We start from the raw sequence: 17009 nt of genomic DNA on the forward strand, positions 1-17009 counted from the left end.
AGAGTCTGCACTGACCCTCTGAAAGAGCACCTCACCGAGCCCCACTCCCCTGCCCTATCTCCATAAACCCACCCAACCTGCACATCTTTGTACTATGGGAAGAAACCGGAGCACCCGGAGCAAACTCCATTTAGTCGCCCAAGTCTGGAATCAAACTCGGATCCCTGGTGCTGTGAGGTGGCAGTGCTAACCACTGTGCTACCGTGCTGCTCCATGGGGTCTTTCTACTGAAATGCATCACTTCCGACATCCTTTGGATTAAATTTATCTGCTCTACATCCACCATTTCCACCAGCCTGCCTGGGTCCTTTTGAAGTCTATCACTATCTTCCTCAATGTTTACTGCACTCCCAAGTTTCATGTCATCAGCAAATTTTAAAATTCTGCCCCCTTCCCTGAGCTCCCGGTCACGACCAAATGGTTCTCTTAATGATGGTCTTGTTTGCTGGGTAAACAATGTCCAGGACACCAGGAAGAACTCCTTTCCTCGTCTTTGAATAATGCTAAGTTTTTTTTTACTTCAGAGCCCCTGGGAAGATAACAGCAACAACAGATAGCGAGGCTGTGAGTCTGAAATGAGTGCCTCATCTACAGGGACACTCCCAAAACTGCAGATCTTGTGAGCCAGTGATCTGAACCCCCGTGGGAGACTGAAGACAAATAGAAGGAGGGAATGGGAATATAAGTTTGATATCTACAGAGCTCAGGAGTAAAGGTGTAAGCGGAAGCTGAGGTCGTGCTGGAATTTGTCTCATGCAATCTGGAGCAATGAGCAATTATCCATGGATAACTTCCACCCATTCATTATGATTTAATGGACACAGTATTGTGAAATAAAGAGGATATAAATTCCCCCAATGACTTGGTGGGATGAAGGCATCGCCCAATGTGTTGTCGAAGCATAAGAACCAGGAAGACTCTAGGTTTAATTGGTAGCTTGGTTCCAATGCTCAGCTAAATTAATTGATCCTAGCCTGTGAAATTCCTGGGAACTGGAGAACAGGGGGAGCAAGCGATCTAGCCAGTGGACTTGGCCCAGCTCCCAGCCCCCACCATGGCTGATCAGCCTGTGCTACCCAGCTCAAGGTGTGAAGAATCCTTCTGGATAAGCTACCCAAGGACACCTTGTGCAGAAGGAACTAGCGGATCAGAATCATACAGCACTAAGGGAGGTCATATTGGGCGGGAGAGGGAATGTACGATGTGTAGAATTAAACAGAATACAGAAAATGTGAGGACTGAGAAAGAAAATAAGAGAAGCAAAGAGAGTGTGTGAGAAAAGATTAGGTGGGTAGGGTGTATAGATGTCCAGTTTCAGATCGATGTTTGCACAAGCTTTTAGCCGGTTTCGCCAGTGTCCAGTACCAGATTTTTGTGTTCTTTCTTTTCCCCGTCTGCAGCAAATCCAACAAATTGGAAGAACATTTATTTTAATACTTTCTTCCCAAACACTCTCCTCCTCGTTGTCTGCCCATGACGTGCAATTCGTGAGTGTGATCACATCTTGATGTCACCAAATATATGCTGACATCACCCGTGAATATGGTGACGTCACCTGATGTGCATTGTAAAGGTGTTCTGCTTTGGTGGCCTTCGGCCCTGGCCACGCTCTTTGTGGGCTATATGAATCATAGAATCCCTACAGTGCAGAAGGAGGCCATTCGGCCCATCGAGTCTGCACCAACCCTCCGAAAGAGCATCGTACTTAGGCCCATAACCCCCGCCCCATCCCCGTAACCCCACCTAACCTTCACATCCCGAGAAACCAAGGGGTAATTTACGCACGGCCAATCCGCCTAACCTGCACATCTTTGGGCTGTGGGAGGAAAGCAGGGCACCCGGAGAAAACCCACGCAGACACGAGGCGAACCTGCAAATTCCACACAGTCGCCCAAGGCTGGAGTCAAACCTGGGACCCTGGTGCTGTGAGGCAGCAGTGGCAACCACTGTGCCACCGTGCCATGAAAGGGACTGGTGGAGGAAGATCTTTTGTGAAAATGTAAGCAGTCAGAGGAAGTTTGGGTCTGACGTGGGACAGGACTGCATCTCAAGTCAGGATCTTCGGGAAAAGAGACCTGAATCTATATAGCAACTAACTGTGTCTCTCAGAGAGTCTTTTAGAGCCGGTGAATTACATGGTAGTTCAATGACTTAAAATGGGCAGAAGGGGCACCATAAGATGAGGAGTTAACCAAAAACCTACAACACAAAGTTACCTCAGAATCTCCCACCTACACCAGAATCTTTTTCTAAAAGCAAGGTAGAAACATCACGAGTTAAGTGAGCATTTATATTTTAATTTACACTTTGACATGTTGCACATAAATAACATTGTAAACCAGAATGTAAACATAAGATGAAGTTTTTCTAACAGAAATAAGCAAAAGCCCAAAGGCTCCAAAACACCTGGTCGCTTTGGTCAAAGAGGAAATTTAAATTAATATAAAATACAAACAAAATTAAAAAACAAAAATTAATATCACTGTCAGCAAAGTTTCCAGACAGGTTTCTGCTACATTCACTGGAACTGAGTCCACAGCAGAGTCCAGTCAACACCAGGTACTGTGCAGCTGTTGCACAGAGTTCCTGGTGAACAAAATCAAAACCAAACACAACACAGAAGCATTACAGTTAAAAAAGAATAAAGTGTATCCAGTGATAAGAGTAGTGATGCTTCGGTTTGCATTAAACCGGCCAACACAAAAAAAATATAAGCCCAGCCCAGCCCCTTAAACCTCTCCCAAACTGTGCTGGTTACAGCTGTGAGGACGCCCTGGCCAGTATATCCTTGTTTGGAAAAAAAGTCAAGACCGCCTTTGATTTTAATATTCGGTCCATGATTTAGAGTTGTTTAAAAAAAATTTTTTTTTTTAAAAATAGACAAATATCGCTGCTACATTATCAGTAAGCAAGACATAACAAATCCTATCCAGTTTACTTTCTTCTTGCTCCCTGCACTACTGGACAATGAGGTAGCTGTTGTTCAGCTTTACAATCTCATCTACAATTCACTGAAAACAGAAATACTGTAGAATAGACAGAATGAGAGAGAGAGAGAGAGAGAGGGAGAGAGAGAGATGGGAAGGGTGGGGAGGTAGAGAGTGGGGAAGAGAGAAAGAACAGATAGAGGGAGTGAAGGGAAAAAGAGAAGGTAAGGAAAAGTGAGATAAAAGATTACAATAAGTCACATGACTTAATTTATAAAACGTCCTGCTTTGGCAATAAACAATATTGCAACAGTATTTTTGCAAAACTATTTCAAATGTCCCAATTTAAGTGACAGGTCTTTTTCTTTCCCCATTAGGATCCTGTTAACATTATAGGAATAAAAATGCAGTTTTTAAGTATCTACAAAGAATGGCAACAGAGAAGATAAAAATAAAACATTTCGATATTTGATTACAATGATTAACACGGTCATTGTAAACATCATTTTCAGGTATTGCTTGACAAACTAAATTGCGTAATAAATTATTGACTATTCTGAAAAAATAATTCCGCTTAAAATTACTGTCTTTAAGCTTTTTTGGTAGGCTTGTCATAGTTCTGCCAAATACTTTAAGATGCCCTGAGTTGAATGGAGAGATTCCCTGCCATGGCAGGGACAGCTCTGAGGGAAAATCAGTCAGTCTATCCTGCAGCACTGCAGATATCGATGTACATCCGAATGCCACAGGCACCATTGGCTCCCTAAGTCACAAACGCATTGCATCTTTCTAGTCTCAAGGGTCAATGGGTTCAACTGTTTCTTGCTTGACTCTTATGGGCACGAGAGGTAGTGGGCTCCCGTGGGACATTTTCAGGACTGGAATCTCCAAACTCTCGTACAAATTGCATCCGGAGGACAGGAGGCTGTTCCCCAGGCTCCTTTGGAAAGGGTTCTTTAAACTTGCCTCTTCCACCTCCCTCCTCAGCATGCTGAAGATCTGCTTCTCCACAACCGACTCCACCTCGTCGGTGTGCCCCAAGTCATCAAGTTTGTCTGCACTGTCGCTGATGTCGAATTTATTAATCTCATCATTGAAGCGGTTCAGGTCCTCCAGGGACCGCCCGGCGCCGGGGGCAACTGGGCAATTTCCTTTGAGGTGAGCCTTCAGACTGCAATGGTGAATGTAGGTCTTGTGGCACTGGAAGCATTTGTGAGGGCGCTCCCTAGTGTGCAGGCGCTTGTGCAACTTGAGATGGACAAACTGGGTGAACTTTGCCGGGCACAGCTTGCACTGGTAAGGTTTCTCACCCGAGTGTAACCGTAGGTGGGTCTTCAGGTTGCTCGTGCTGCTGAATCGTTTGTGGCAAACCTGTGCAGGAAGAATGAGAAAAGAAAGGAAAATTCTCAGTTGGCAAGTCAAACTCATTCCCTCTGAATAAATAAAACTCAGCTTTATATTAAATATGATTATCAGCGACTGTCACTTTACAGATTAAACTCACTGAAAATGAATGATTGTTGAGGCACTGTCAGGGTGCCAGATCAGAAATGTCAAGGTGTCAGGTTACCTGTGCCAGGGTTCAGGCCCGTGGCGGCCTTGCACATAAGTGGTGGGGTGAGGGGGAGGGGCTCAAGGACCCCAGAAGAGGAAGGGACGGCACTGTTTCACAGAGCCAGGGTCCCGGGTTTGATTCCCGGCTTGGGGTCACTGTCTGTGCGGAGTCTGCACATTCTCCCTGTGTCTGTGTGGGTTTCCTCCGGGTGCTCCGGTTTCATCCCACAAGTCCCGAAAGATGTGCTGTTAGGTAATTTGGACATTCTGAATTCTCCCTCCGTGTACCCGGACAGGCGCCGGAATTTGGCGACTAGGGGATTTTCACAGTAACTTCATTACAGTGGTAATGTAAGCCTACTTGTGACAATAAAGATTATTATTATTATTCGTGGCTCCAGATGCCATGGTGGGAGCGCGGAGGTGGTTCAGAAAATCTGGGCAGCTGATCAAAATGGCACACTGATCTGCGCGGAGCCTTTCCTGCTGGCGAGCCTCGCCCTGAGGCCAAAAGAAAACTCGGCAATGTACTGTTGAATAGCTGGGTGTTTCTTGGCGCTGCAGCCACCGAGAAACACGCGCTAAACATGCCATTTAGCAGACTTTAACTCAAGTCCGCTGAATCGCGTCCCTAATTGTTCCCTGTGGCAACTGATTTATGAAAGATCATTAGTCCCATTATGCCTCAGAATATTGGCTTAATTGGGCAGCACGGTGGCGCAGTGGGTTAGCCCTGCTGCCTCATGGCGCCGAGGTCCCAGGTTCGATCCCGGCTCTGGGTCACTGTCCGTGTGGAGTTCGCACATTCTCCCCGTGTCTGCGTGGGTTTTGCCCCCACAACCCAAAAGATGTGCAGGTTAGGTGGATTGGCCACGCTAAATTGCCCCTTAAAAAAAAAAGAATATTGGCTTAATTGAAAAACTACTGTTCTTATTCATTATGTTGCTTCCCCGTGGGCACAACCCACGGCTACTTACTACATGCCCTTTATTGCTGAATCATATCTTCATCAGGGGCGAGATGAGATACAAAGTGGATCAGAAGCAAAATCTATTGAGTACAATGATTCAATCCTGAACTGCAAAAGCCTTCAGTTTTAATCACTGTTCACAGGTTCTATCTGAAATGATGACCTTCTGTGGGTGACTTGCTCTCTAATTATTACTAAAAACAGAAGAACACTCAAAAGAGAGTGGGATGACCCTTTAGTGCCCTTAAAGAGTCACAGACCTTATTGTCAGAAACAGTACGAATAGCAACATCAGTGCATTGTGAAAGTGACTGAAAGTGCAAGGCAACAGATTAAGCATGACAGGATTTCAAGACGTGTTAAGTGCAACAAAGACACCATCACATCTGGTGCGTCAATGACCTATCAGTGGTGTGAACTTAAAATAAACTTCAGCAATTCCCCAACATCGCATTTATTTTGCGACAGGCACACTGCATTAGTGGAGCTCTAGAAAGATGGGAGTTGACTTACTCCACATCAGTCCTAAACATTTCAGAAAATTAATATTTTAGTCATTGAAGTGCTAAAAGAGGTGGCCATAAAAATAGTGCCATCTTCCAAAATGTTGTAGATTCTAGAACAGTCCCAGCAGATTGGAGGGGGGCAAATGTAACCCCACTATTTAAAAAAGGAGGGAGAGATAAGCAGGAAATTACAGACTGGTTAGCCTATCATCAGTAATAGGGAAAATGCTAGAGTCTCTTACAATAGAAATCATCAACAGGATTACACAAAGTCAACATGGATTTATGAAAGGGACCTCAATGTTTGACAAGCCTACTAAATCTTTTGGAGAACGTAACTAGCAGAATAGATAAGGGTGAACCAGTGGACGTGGTATATTTTGATTTTCAGAAAGCTTTTGATAAAATCCCATGTAAGAGATTAGTGTGCAAAATTAAAGTGCATGGGTTTGGAGGTAATACATTGGCATGGATTAGGAATTGGTTAGCAGACAGGTAACGGAGAGTAGGAATAAATGGGTCTTTTTTGGAGAGGCAGGCAGTGACTAGTGGGGTATGTGGGAATCACAGCTTTGGCCCCAGCTGTTCACAATATACACCAATGATTTGAATTATGGAACCAAATGTAATATTTCCAACTTAGCTGATGACAAAAAACTTTGGTTGGAAAAACAGAATGGCAGAGTAGAACTTAAATAATGATTGGGAAATGTTGATGTACAAATGGACCTGGTGTCCCTGTACACCGGTCACTGAAAGCAAGCATGCAGGTACAGCAAGCAGTTAAGAATACAAATAGTATGTTGGCCTTCATTGCAGGAGAATTTGTGAACAGGAGCAAATATTTCTTACTGCAGTTGTACAGGGAATTGGTGAGACCACAGCTGGAGTGTTGTGTGCAGTTTTGGTCTCCTTACCAATGAAAGGATATATTTGCCATAGAGGGAATGCAGTGAAGGTTCACCAGGTTCATTCCTGGGGGTGACAGGGTTGTTGTATGAGGAGAGATTGGATCGCCTAGGTCTGTATTCACTGGGGTTTGGAAGAATGAGAGGGGGCCTCATTGAAACATATAAACTTCTGACAGGGCTGGACAGACTTGATGCAGGAATGATGTTTCGTCTCGATAGATGGTCTAGACCAAGGGTTCACAGTCTCAGGACATAAGGACTTTAAGATGGACCCACTGGGAGGGTGGTGAACCTGGGGAGTTCTCTACCACAAAAGGCTGTGGAGGCCAAGTCACTGAATATATTCAAGAAGGAAACTGATAGATTTCTTGACACTAAGGATACGGGAGAGGACAGGAGTATGGTGTTGAGATGGAGCATCAGCCATGATCATATTGAATGATGAAACAGGCCCGAGGGGCCAAATAACCTACACGTGTTCCTATTTTCTTTTTTTTAAAAATAAATTTAAAGTATCCAATTCATTTTTTTCCCAATTATGGGGCAATTTAATGTGGCCAACCCATCTACCTCGGACATCTTTGGGTTGTGGGGGTGAGACCCACGCAGACACGGGGAGAATGTGCAAACTCCACACGGACAGTGACCGGGGTCGGGATCGAACCCGGGTCCTCAGCGCCGTGACCCTGCTCCTATTTTCTATGTCTCTAAAAGTGTTTATTTTTTAAAGTACAGGAATAAAATCCTTTCCTTACCTGACATTCATGTGGTTTTTCTCCTGTATGAACTAGATAGTGCTTCTGTAGGTGTGCCAGTTGTGTGAAGCCTTTATTGCAGGTCTGACACTTAAAGGGTCTTTCCCCACTGTGTACTCTCAAGTGGACCTGGAAAGGAAGAACAAGTTCTCCATTTACAACTCCTTTCACCATTTACAGCTCCTTTCACCACAAAGCACATTTAGCACTTCCAGATTTAAGAAAATGATCTATTTTTGCAAGTATGTAGTCAGATAGAATCTATTCAAAAAACATCAAGGGGGTGATTTGGCTCGGGGCAAATCGTGAGGTGATTTTGCACTGCAACCAATCTTTCTACCACTGTTCACAGAATGAGAACTCAAACGCATTGTGGGAGGCCAGTTTCCTCATCTCATTGTCACTTTAACTCTGTTCGAAATTGAAAATATTGGCATCATTTTCCAACTCAATGGAAACTTTAAAAACTGGCACGGTTAAAGTTTGCCTGTTGATTTTCTAAGTGCCCATTTTGGGCCTAACTCTCCCCCCCCCCCCACCCCACCCCACTCCCCCCAAACATTATCTGTAGTTCCACTGTTGTATGCCTTAAAATCACGATTGGAAGGGGAAAGAAAGTAAAACAAAGGTAGAGAGAAAAAGAATTGAATTTAGAAAGTGTCTTTTCATCTCTGGACATCCTGAAGAGCTTCACAACTAATGAAGTAATTTGAAGTAATTGTAGGAGGAGATGCAGCAATCAAATTGTGTACAGCAAACTCACACATACTTCAATGACAAAATTAGAAAATTGTATTTTTTTTTGTGATATTGGTTGAGGGGGTAAAAAGTTGCCAAAACACTGTAGTTAGTGTGCCATTTTATTTTAAAATAAAAAACAGCACCATATTCTTTACTCAAAGGTTTTTTGGGGGGCAAAATAATTCTTAAACAACAAATACCTTGAGATTTGATAGCTGTCCGAAGGTCTTGTAGCAGACATTGCACTCATACTTGATCTTCCCATTCTGCTTCTTTAGAGGGTAGGGGAGTGTTTTGTAACCAGTAAGGTTTCGCTTTGGTTTGATGAGATTCATGGCTTCTTCACTGCTGTTGCTGCTGCTGATCAGGCCAGCTGAGGTAGGTTTGGGTTGCATTAAGTGTTCAGAATAGGAGGCGGCTGTACCGGCCGTCGGGGAACCATTGCCGGGGCTTGAAGGCCTGTCCTTCAGACTGGCGGCAGAGCCAGTGATCGAAAAGGCACTGTTCCGCGTTGGTATAAGAAAGTCTTTCTGCTGCTCGGGGTGGAGAAGCCTTCGGGAACCTTCGCCGGGTAAGGCATTGGGAAGCGCCGTCTGGTTGAACATGTGCTGGGAGAGGCCACCATTTCCTAAAAGGCTGCTGTAAAATGGGTACATTTTGGGAAGAAGGCTGAAGCTGTTCATGCCACTGAAGCCAGTGAAGTTATTCAAACCATTGCAGCCAACTGGGTAGTGAGGTAACAAGAACCTGGAATACTGAGTGTTAACAGGATTGTAGGAATGCAAGAAGGTTGGAGCCAGATGACTAGGCGCAGGATAGGCTGCAAGAGAGTTCAATCCTTCACGGTTGTAGGGTCCACCCAAGTATGGAAAGGCTTGTTTGTGTTCCTGAGTTGAAGGCGTCAAAGAGGAAATATGGGAGTCCGGGCTGCTGTGTGGCGTTGAGCTTTTGAAGCTTTGGTCTGGGCTGCTTCTGGACGATGGACTGGAGGTTTCTGAAGACAGGATCGGAGACTGTTTGACGTAACCGCGCCTCTCGATTCCGTAAGTAGGGTTGGGTTTCCGGTAGTCATCCGCAATGTGAGGTCTGACTGGGTACACAACACGCGGGAAGAAGGTTCGGTCTGGGCTGTGCTTTTTGTTGATGTCCTCCATCTCTTTTCCTGGGGCCATCAATGGTTGGATTGTCTGTACTTGGCTATTTTCCTTCATCGTATTTTCCTCACCACCGTGATTTTTGTGAGTCACGCTGTCAACCTTCGCTGTGCCGTTTAGCTCACTCACATATCTTTTTTCCTTAAGTCTTTGTTCTGTAGCAGGAGGAGGGCGAGAGGGGGGGAAAAAAATCAGAAAATGAACAACATTGCTCAGCATTTCACATTTGTTTCACTGCGTTTAACCAAATGAGAAGAAGATAAAGTATCTATTAAAGGAATTGCAAGTCGAGCAGCACTTTGACTTAACAAATTGCATTATCAGGAAGTGGTGATTTTTTTTAACGAATGTTGTGCAATGTCATTACTTTCACTGTGCTGGAAGCCGGACATAAATGCCCTCACTGTGTACATGCTTTAAAGACAGCTAACCCCGTGCCAAGCCACAGGGTGTCAATTCACCATTTGTTCCGGAATGAACTACTTTCCAAAGACTGACGACCATTGACCCGAGCAGTAATCTAAATCGACAGGTCCAGATATCACCAGGAAAACAACAGCACAGCCCAGCCAGTCTACAACCATTCACTAAAGTGAACACAGCCCAGTCCATCACAGGAACTCTGCCTCTCATCCATTGACTCTATCTACACCTCCCACTGCCTGGGGAAAGCGGGCAGCACAATCAAAGACCCCTCCCACCCGGCTTACTCACTCTTCCAACTTCTTCCATCAGGCAGGACATACAGAAGTCTGAGCACACGCACGAACAGATTCAAAAACAGCTTCTTCCCCACTGTCACCAGACTCCTAACGACCCTCTTATGGACTGACCTGATGAATACTACACTCTTGTATGCTTCACCCGATGCCAGTGTCTATGTATTTACATTGTTGACCTTGTGTTGTCCTTTTGTGTATTTTCTTTTTCTTTTCTTTTCATGTACAAAATGATCTGTTTGAGCAGCTCGCAGAAAAATACTTTTCACTGTACCTCAGTGCACATGACAATAAACAAATCCAATCCATTCAAAAAGATTTTCACTAACGAAACAGGAAGCTCGCCAGATCCATCTCCATATAAATGGCCCCTGCTGCATGCGCTGTTTCAGCTCTGGGGAGAGAGGGCGGGGCAGGATCATGTCGGGTCCACCAACCCTGGAAACATTTTGGAACATAACGTAAGAAATAGGAGCAGCAGGCTGTTTAGAAGGCCCACTTTGGTTCTCTCTGACTTAGTTCTATTTGTATGTTAGAGCTTCTGGCCGTCACCCTCACACCCCCTCACCCCTCCACTCACTCTCCCTGCCACCTCTGTGACCTTCATGTACCCATGTGACACCATGCCCCTAAGCCACCTCCATACCCCTGCTGCCTCCGTGCCCCAATGTCACCTCCGTGCCTCTCCGCATCTTCCATGCCCGGACAGAAACATTTGCACAGGCTTTTAAGGGCTGGATTAGCACAGTGGGCTAAACATCTGGCTTGTAATGCAGAACAAGGCCAGCAGCGCAGGTTCCATTCCCGTACCGGCCTCCCCGACCAGGCGCTGGAATGTGGTGACTAGGGGCTTTTCACAGTAGCTTCATTGAAGCCTACTTGTGACAATAAGCGATTATTATATTATTATGCCCACACACCCAGTATGCACTATAGACAAATGAGCCATACAATAACATTGGCAAATCTTGAAATGCTCATGAAAAAAAATAATTCTGAAATCTGTTTTGAAAAACTGATTTTATTTTCTTTCTTTCTTTATTGTTACATTTAGAATACCCAATTAATTTTTTCCAATTAAGGGTCAATTTAGCATGGCCAATTCACCTACCATGCACATCTTTGGGTTGTGGGGGCGAAACCCTGCAAACACGGGGAGAATGTGCAAACTCCACACAGACAGTGACCCAGAGCCGGGATCGAACTTGGGACCTTGGCGCCGTGAGGCAGCAGGGCTAACCCACTACGCCACCGTGCTGCCCAACTGCTGCTTTTATAACCTTATAAAAGCATCAATCAGACATTGCCATTCATAGTTTCAATAACAGAGGCTTTAACCCTCTTATTCCTATCCAAATAAACATGCAGACATTGAAAAAATAGATCAAAGAATGGATAACTTACTATAACTTCATAAAAATAACAATCAACCCACGAAAGCACTCCCCTTATGCCTGTGTTAACTAATTTCCTCCCCACCCTCTGCTCAATGAGTCTTGGAGCTCAGCCAAGCATTTATAATGAGGTAATCTTGAAAAATGGGTCCGGCCATTTCTGCCGGCTCACTACCCTTATCCCATGCTGGTGAAAATTGCCCATGCCATAAATGCCGGTAGGAATCTTGGAATCAACCATTTTAAAGGCCTCCAGAGTCGGGCAGATCTGTGAAAATCTGGTCCACTACTTCAGCCTTCACATTGCCCTAGGGTCTTTTAAATAAAAGTACAGTCCAGTTTTGAGAGGTTTTTTTTTAATGCCCAGAAGATATGCAATGGGGTATATACTGAAGTACTAATAATAACAATATTACTACAACATAATGTGGGCACAATGGACCCCAACAAATTCCTGTTACAGTTTGTCAGTGGGGAGGAGGTTAAGGTTTATAGCAGAGGCCATTAACAAAATTTAACATTTTATTATCAACCACACCTCCGCCCCGAAGTAACTGGATCTTTTGTTACATTAACGAGTTTGGTAAATTATCTGCCAAAATATAAAGCCACGTGCATATAAACTGACAATATGTGAATGAGTGTACGAGAGAAAAGAAGAGGCAGAGAAAGGGAGAGGGGAGGAAAGAATGAAAGAGATTGGAGGGCAGGAGTGATAAAATGGCCAAAGAGATGATGGTGCAAGGGTAAAAAGAAGGCGGTAATGGGCTAGGTAAAGAGGCCAAAAATGGGTTTAAAGGAATTGTAAATGGCAAGAGCAGAATCATCACCCACAGCTGCCATCCAAACGAAAAAATGACAGGGCTTGTTATTATGTGAACTGTTGAACTCAATGCTGAAGTGAAAGATGAGGTGCTGTTCTTCGCGCTTCCGCTGAGCTTCACTGGAACGGTGTCAGAGCCAAGGGTAGTCGGGCAGAGTGGGAAGCGAGCAGAGAATTAAACTGACGGGTGACTGGAAGCTCAGGGTCTTGCTCGAGGGCTGATCAAAGCGATCACCCAATCCGCATTCTGCTTCCCCGGTGTAGATAAGACCAAACTGTCAGGGAGGAGCAAAGATCCACAAAAATTACTCCACAAACAACAAATTATATTGATCAAGAAAGGCTTTGAAAACTGGAACTGAGGAGGCGAAGGACCTTTGAACATTAGGAAAGGTTTGGACAGAGTAAATAGCGAAGGATTATTTCGCTAGTTGACAAATTGGCATTATGGGGATTCTCAGTAATGATTATCGCCAGGAATGAAGGGGGAGATTAAAATAATCTTTTTTTTAATACACACTGTAGGGTCATTTAAAAATAACTTGGAAAAGTATAGGAACAAGATGAATGTAAAATGATATGGGGGAAGCAGGATCAAAGCAGATAGGCAGTGTTGAGGAGGGTGTGTGCTGAGTTGAATTTCCATCTGCTGTGCCTCTAAGCACTGAACTTTTCTGTCCTGCGCTCACTAATGTAGGCAAAGGTGTTAATTTTACATGAGAGATCATCTCGGAGCAGAGGGGACTGTTGCCTTAATCTGTTTTTGTGGCTGTTGGTTGGCCCTGTCCTTCCTTAAACATTGTCATGGGATTGAAATGTCCAGCTGACCTGCCTGATATGACAGGTGGGGCCCCATACAACAAGCTGGCACCTCTACCAATGCAGCACTCCCTCGGAACTTCACAGAGTTGAAGAGATTAACCTAGATGATGCACTTAAAACCTGTTGTGGAAATTTTTGAAAACGTGACCGCCAGTTCTTGCACTGAGTCATGCTGACAGGATCAGGTCATTTTGTGCCAACAAATCTACCTGCTTAACATAGATCAAAACTGATCAGGAATACATTAGCGCTTGAACGTTGTGGGGGTGGGGGAGGGGTGGCATATTCAAGTTATTCATAAAAAGGAAGAAGTAAAGGATAGCAATATTAATTTGCGGCCTCACCACACCTTCAAGACAGTGCAAAGTGCTCTGCAATCAGTGGATACAGGGAAAGGGCGGGGGATTGGGACAGGCTGATTTGCTTTTTCAGAGGGCTAACTCGGTTATGATGAGCAGAATAGCCTCCTTCTGTGCTGGGGTGGGGGAGCGGGGTGATTTCCCACCCTATCCTGTCAGAGGGATCTTCAAAGCCGACCCTCAACGAGGGCACCCCAACGGCAGGATGGCCGAGTCATGTAAATACCACCAGCGGCCAATGGCAAGGCGCCTCTGCCGCAGGAAAACCCGCCACGGGGTGAGGGTGCCTTGAGCATCCAGCTCCAACTAATTTTTTGTGTTGTGTTGGGTAAATTCCAATATCGGGATGGAAAACAAGTAGTTCATTCCCTCAATGTTTTCTTTCTGTACAGTGTTTACAGTCCTCGCAGTCCATTTCCATCAATACCAAACCTGTCACAATCACCTGTTTTAAGTAAGGATGCATGCCCCAGCTGCCATTTAACTTGACATCCCCGAGCTGCCAGACAAAGTGATTTTGGAAGCCAGGGATGAATGTGCTTAAATTTCAGGCATAATGATGGACGACTGCTGTGCTCTAACAATCAATGCCTCTCTGCTCTGCCAGCGCTAAACAAACAGCAGTGAGTGGACACTATAGGCAAGGTGCTGATAGTAAGCACAGATAGCACGATCTGGCTTCCTCGGGCTGTGAGACAAAAATAAATAGAAGGTTATCAGGGAGATATTTATCTCTCAAATAGGGCTTGGCAGGCAGGAAGTTCAAGTAGTCATTGAACTTTTCTCAGTCATTGCACCGGAAAATAAACTGTCGGTGAACCCCACGGCGGGCCAACTGAGTTGGGGGGAGGGGAAAGGGCACAGATATTTTAAAAACATCTCTCTATCGCAAAATGGAATCAGAGGGTGAAAGAGTCATGGCATGCTTCTCGTCACCTGAAACACCACGCCAGCCAGATGGGAGCTTTCTGCAACTGTCCTTAAATGCAGTTATATTTTGAGAAATCAGGTGTAAAATAGAGCATCCCTTCGATAAGTGATGGGCAGAATTCAGTTATCTTGCCGTTCCACTTCACTTCTTTATCAAGGCAGAAAGCCCACAGTAAATGGGAGAATACGGAGAAATGCTGCAGCTTTCGAGACAATACCCTGTATCTCAACACAGAAGTGAGAGACCAGAGGTTGGGAATATTTTCAGAAGATCCCTCCTCCACATTCTGTGAAACAGACTTTTCTGCTGGTCAGTGTAGCCTTTTAGAATGCTCCTCGTTTCAACCACAGCATCAATCTAAATGACTGTTGGGCTTCAATATTAAGTATGGCTCATTTTTACTCCCAATCTCCCAGCCCTGCCCATTAACTATCATCTCTCTCTTCCCTTCCCAGATCATTAGGTAACTTTCCTTTTGGTGTGATTTAGGGGAAATCAGAAGCCTGCATGGTTAAGACAAATGCCGTATGCAAAGAGTTAAATGGACAATTATAGAAAGTATAAGTTGGTCTGCATCTGTGGGCGGGGAATGCCTCCGACACGGAAGTACAGCTGCTACACACGTCGTATTTTGTCTCTTAATTCTGCTGAATCACTTTTCATACTAAATTAAAGAATGCCAGGGTGGGCCCCACACTCAGTTCTGAAGAGCAAAATAAAAGGGCACATATTCAGAAGTAGAGCAGCCACAGGAGATTAGATGCTAGTCGAGTAGATTACTCCAACTTGTTTAACAGACAAGCACTGACTGGGACAGTAATAAAAGTACAAGTAACTCGTAAACAGGGACTGCTGCAATCCTCTTATCTGTGCAGTTAAGCACAGGCTTTCTCAAGGGTTTTACACCACAGGTAGATCCCCCCATGTAGATGCTCCTAAGGTTACAGAGTGTAATTGCCATATCTTTGCCACTTTTATCCAGGGGGGGGAAGCAGGAAATAAAAGTTTCCAATGTTTCATTTAAAGAAAAACAAAGACATATATCACTTTGCTATCTCTAGATTCAACCTAACACATCTTGACCAATCCCTTACATTGTCTGGTAATACAAAGCCAGAAAGTGGGGGTAGGTGGAGTTGGGTGGTGAGGGTAGATGAGTTCAGAGGAATTGGATAACTGGAAATCAAACATTATTAACGTTGCTTCTTAAATTTTGAGTACCCAATTCCTTTTTTTACAGTTAAGGGGCAATTTAGTGTGGCTAATCCACCTACCCTGCACATGTTTGGGTTGTGGGGGGGGAGACCCACGCAGACACGGGGAGAATGTGCAAACTTCACGGACAGTGACCTGGGACCAGAATTGAACCCGGCTCTGTGGCGCCGCGAGGCAGCAGTGCTAACCAGTGCGCCACCGTGCTGCTCCCTTATAAACATCTCTTAAATATCGTCTCCAAAGTTGGAAACTAATCACAGCTTTAAAACAGTTCGTCGACAAACAAGTGTTTGCTTGAAAAATCTCCCACTAACTGATATTTCGTAACTTTATTGATAAACCCCTAAAGCACAAACTGTTTTTCATTAGCACATTGCCAAAGCAATACGCTCCAACAGTTTTACATTCAGTGAAAGCAGAATCACATCAGATTAGTTACTTTGCGATGCTATGTAGATAAAGTTAAGGCAAAAACAGACAAACTTTCAGTGAAATTGGTCTGAAAACGAATTCTTTGAGTAGCTGAACATATTTCTTATCGATTTGCGTGTGTGCCTATTCTGCCAATGGCAGATTATTATGAAGACAATAATGGTATTTAAAACTGCCCCCTCAACCCAGTTTTCCCGAAAGGATTGTGGCCGGGATTCTCCGAACTTGCCCATTGCCACCCTGCTGCAAGTGAGAACGGAGAATTTGGCGTCCTAGCCAAAACTCCATCCGCTTTCAGTGAGACCGGGGAAACTCCTAGAAACCTCTTTGGTCAAGCTTATGGCCCTCTGCTCCATACTTCTGTGAGGCTCGGCATCATTGGGCGCCATTCAAAGGGACAAAAACAGAGTCCTGTTTTGGGCAAGTTGAGCGTGATGTTTCTCGCCTGCATCCTGTTAGTCAATGGCACTTTGCCGTTTCTTTTGGTCTCAGCGGGGAAAGCCCTGCCAAGGCCACCCTTACAACATTTCCTGTGCTCGTCAGTGCATGAAGGTGACTCACGTATCTGGACACCCTTTTTAAAGGCAGCCCCGATCTTTTGACCCCCCCGTCAGGGATCCCACCATGGCCTCCGGACCCCACAACTTACCTCTTCCTGGGTCCTCAAGCCCCCCCTTATCGGCAAGGCACCACGGGCTCGACCCCTGGCACAGACAACCTGGCACCCAGGCATCTTGGCACTGCCTGCCTGGCACTCTGGCAGTGAGGGTAATTGTGGCATTGGTACCCAGGCATC

At 44.9% G+C, this 17009-nt stretch overlaps 1 protein-coding gene across 14 annotated transcripts in view; it reads right to left on the bottom strand.

Moving 5' to 3' along the window:
* Positions 1 to 2276: 2276 nt before the first annotated feature.
* LOC140410993 (PR domain zinc finger protein 1-like) overlaps positions 2277 to 17009 on the bottom strand; it is a 121168-nt gene continuing 106435 nt past the window's right edge. For all 14 annotated transcript variants that reach the window (XM_072499900.1, XM_072499897.1, XM_072499898.1 and 11 more), the window contains 3 exons: positions 8565 to 9673; positions 7624 to 7752; positions 2277 to 4298 (listed from right to left, as the gene is read on the bottom strand). In XM_072499900.1, coding sequence (XP_072356001.1) covers positions 3723 to 4298; positions 7624 to 7752; positions 8565 to 9673 — 1814 coding nt within the window. In that variant the 3' untranslated portion in view covers positions 2277 to 3722. The remainder of the gene's footprint in view (positions 4299 to 7623; positions 7753 to 8564; positions 9674 to 17009) is intronic.

The sequence above is a fragment of the Scyliorhinus torazame genome, chromosome 4 (genome assembly GCF_047496885.1).
Source record: "Scyliorhinus torazame isolate Kashiwa2021f chromosome 4, sScyTor2.1, whole genome shotgun sequence".
Classification (NCBI taxonomy): Eukaryota; Metazoa; Chordata; class Chondrichthyes; order Carcharhiniformes; family Scyliorhinidae; genus Scyliorhinus; species Scyliorhinus torazame.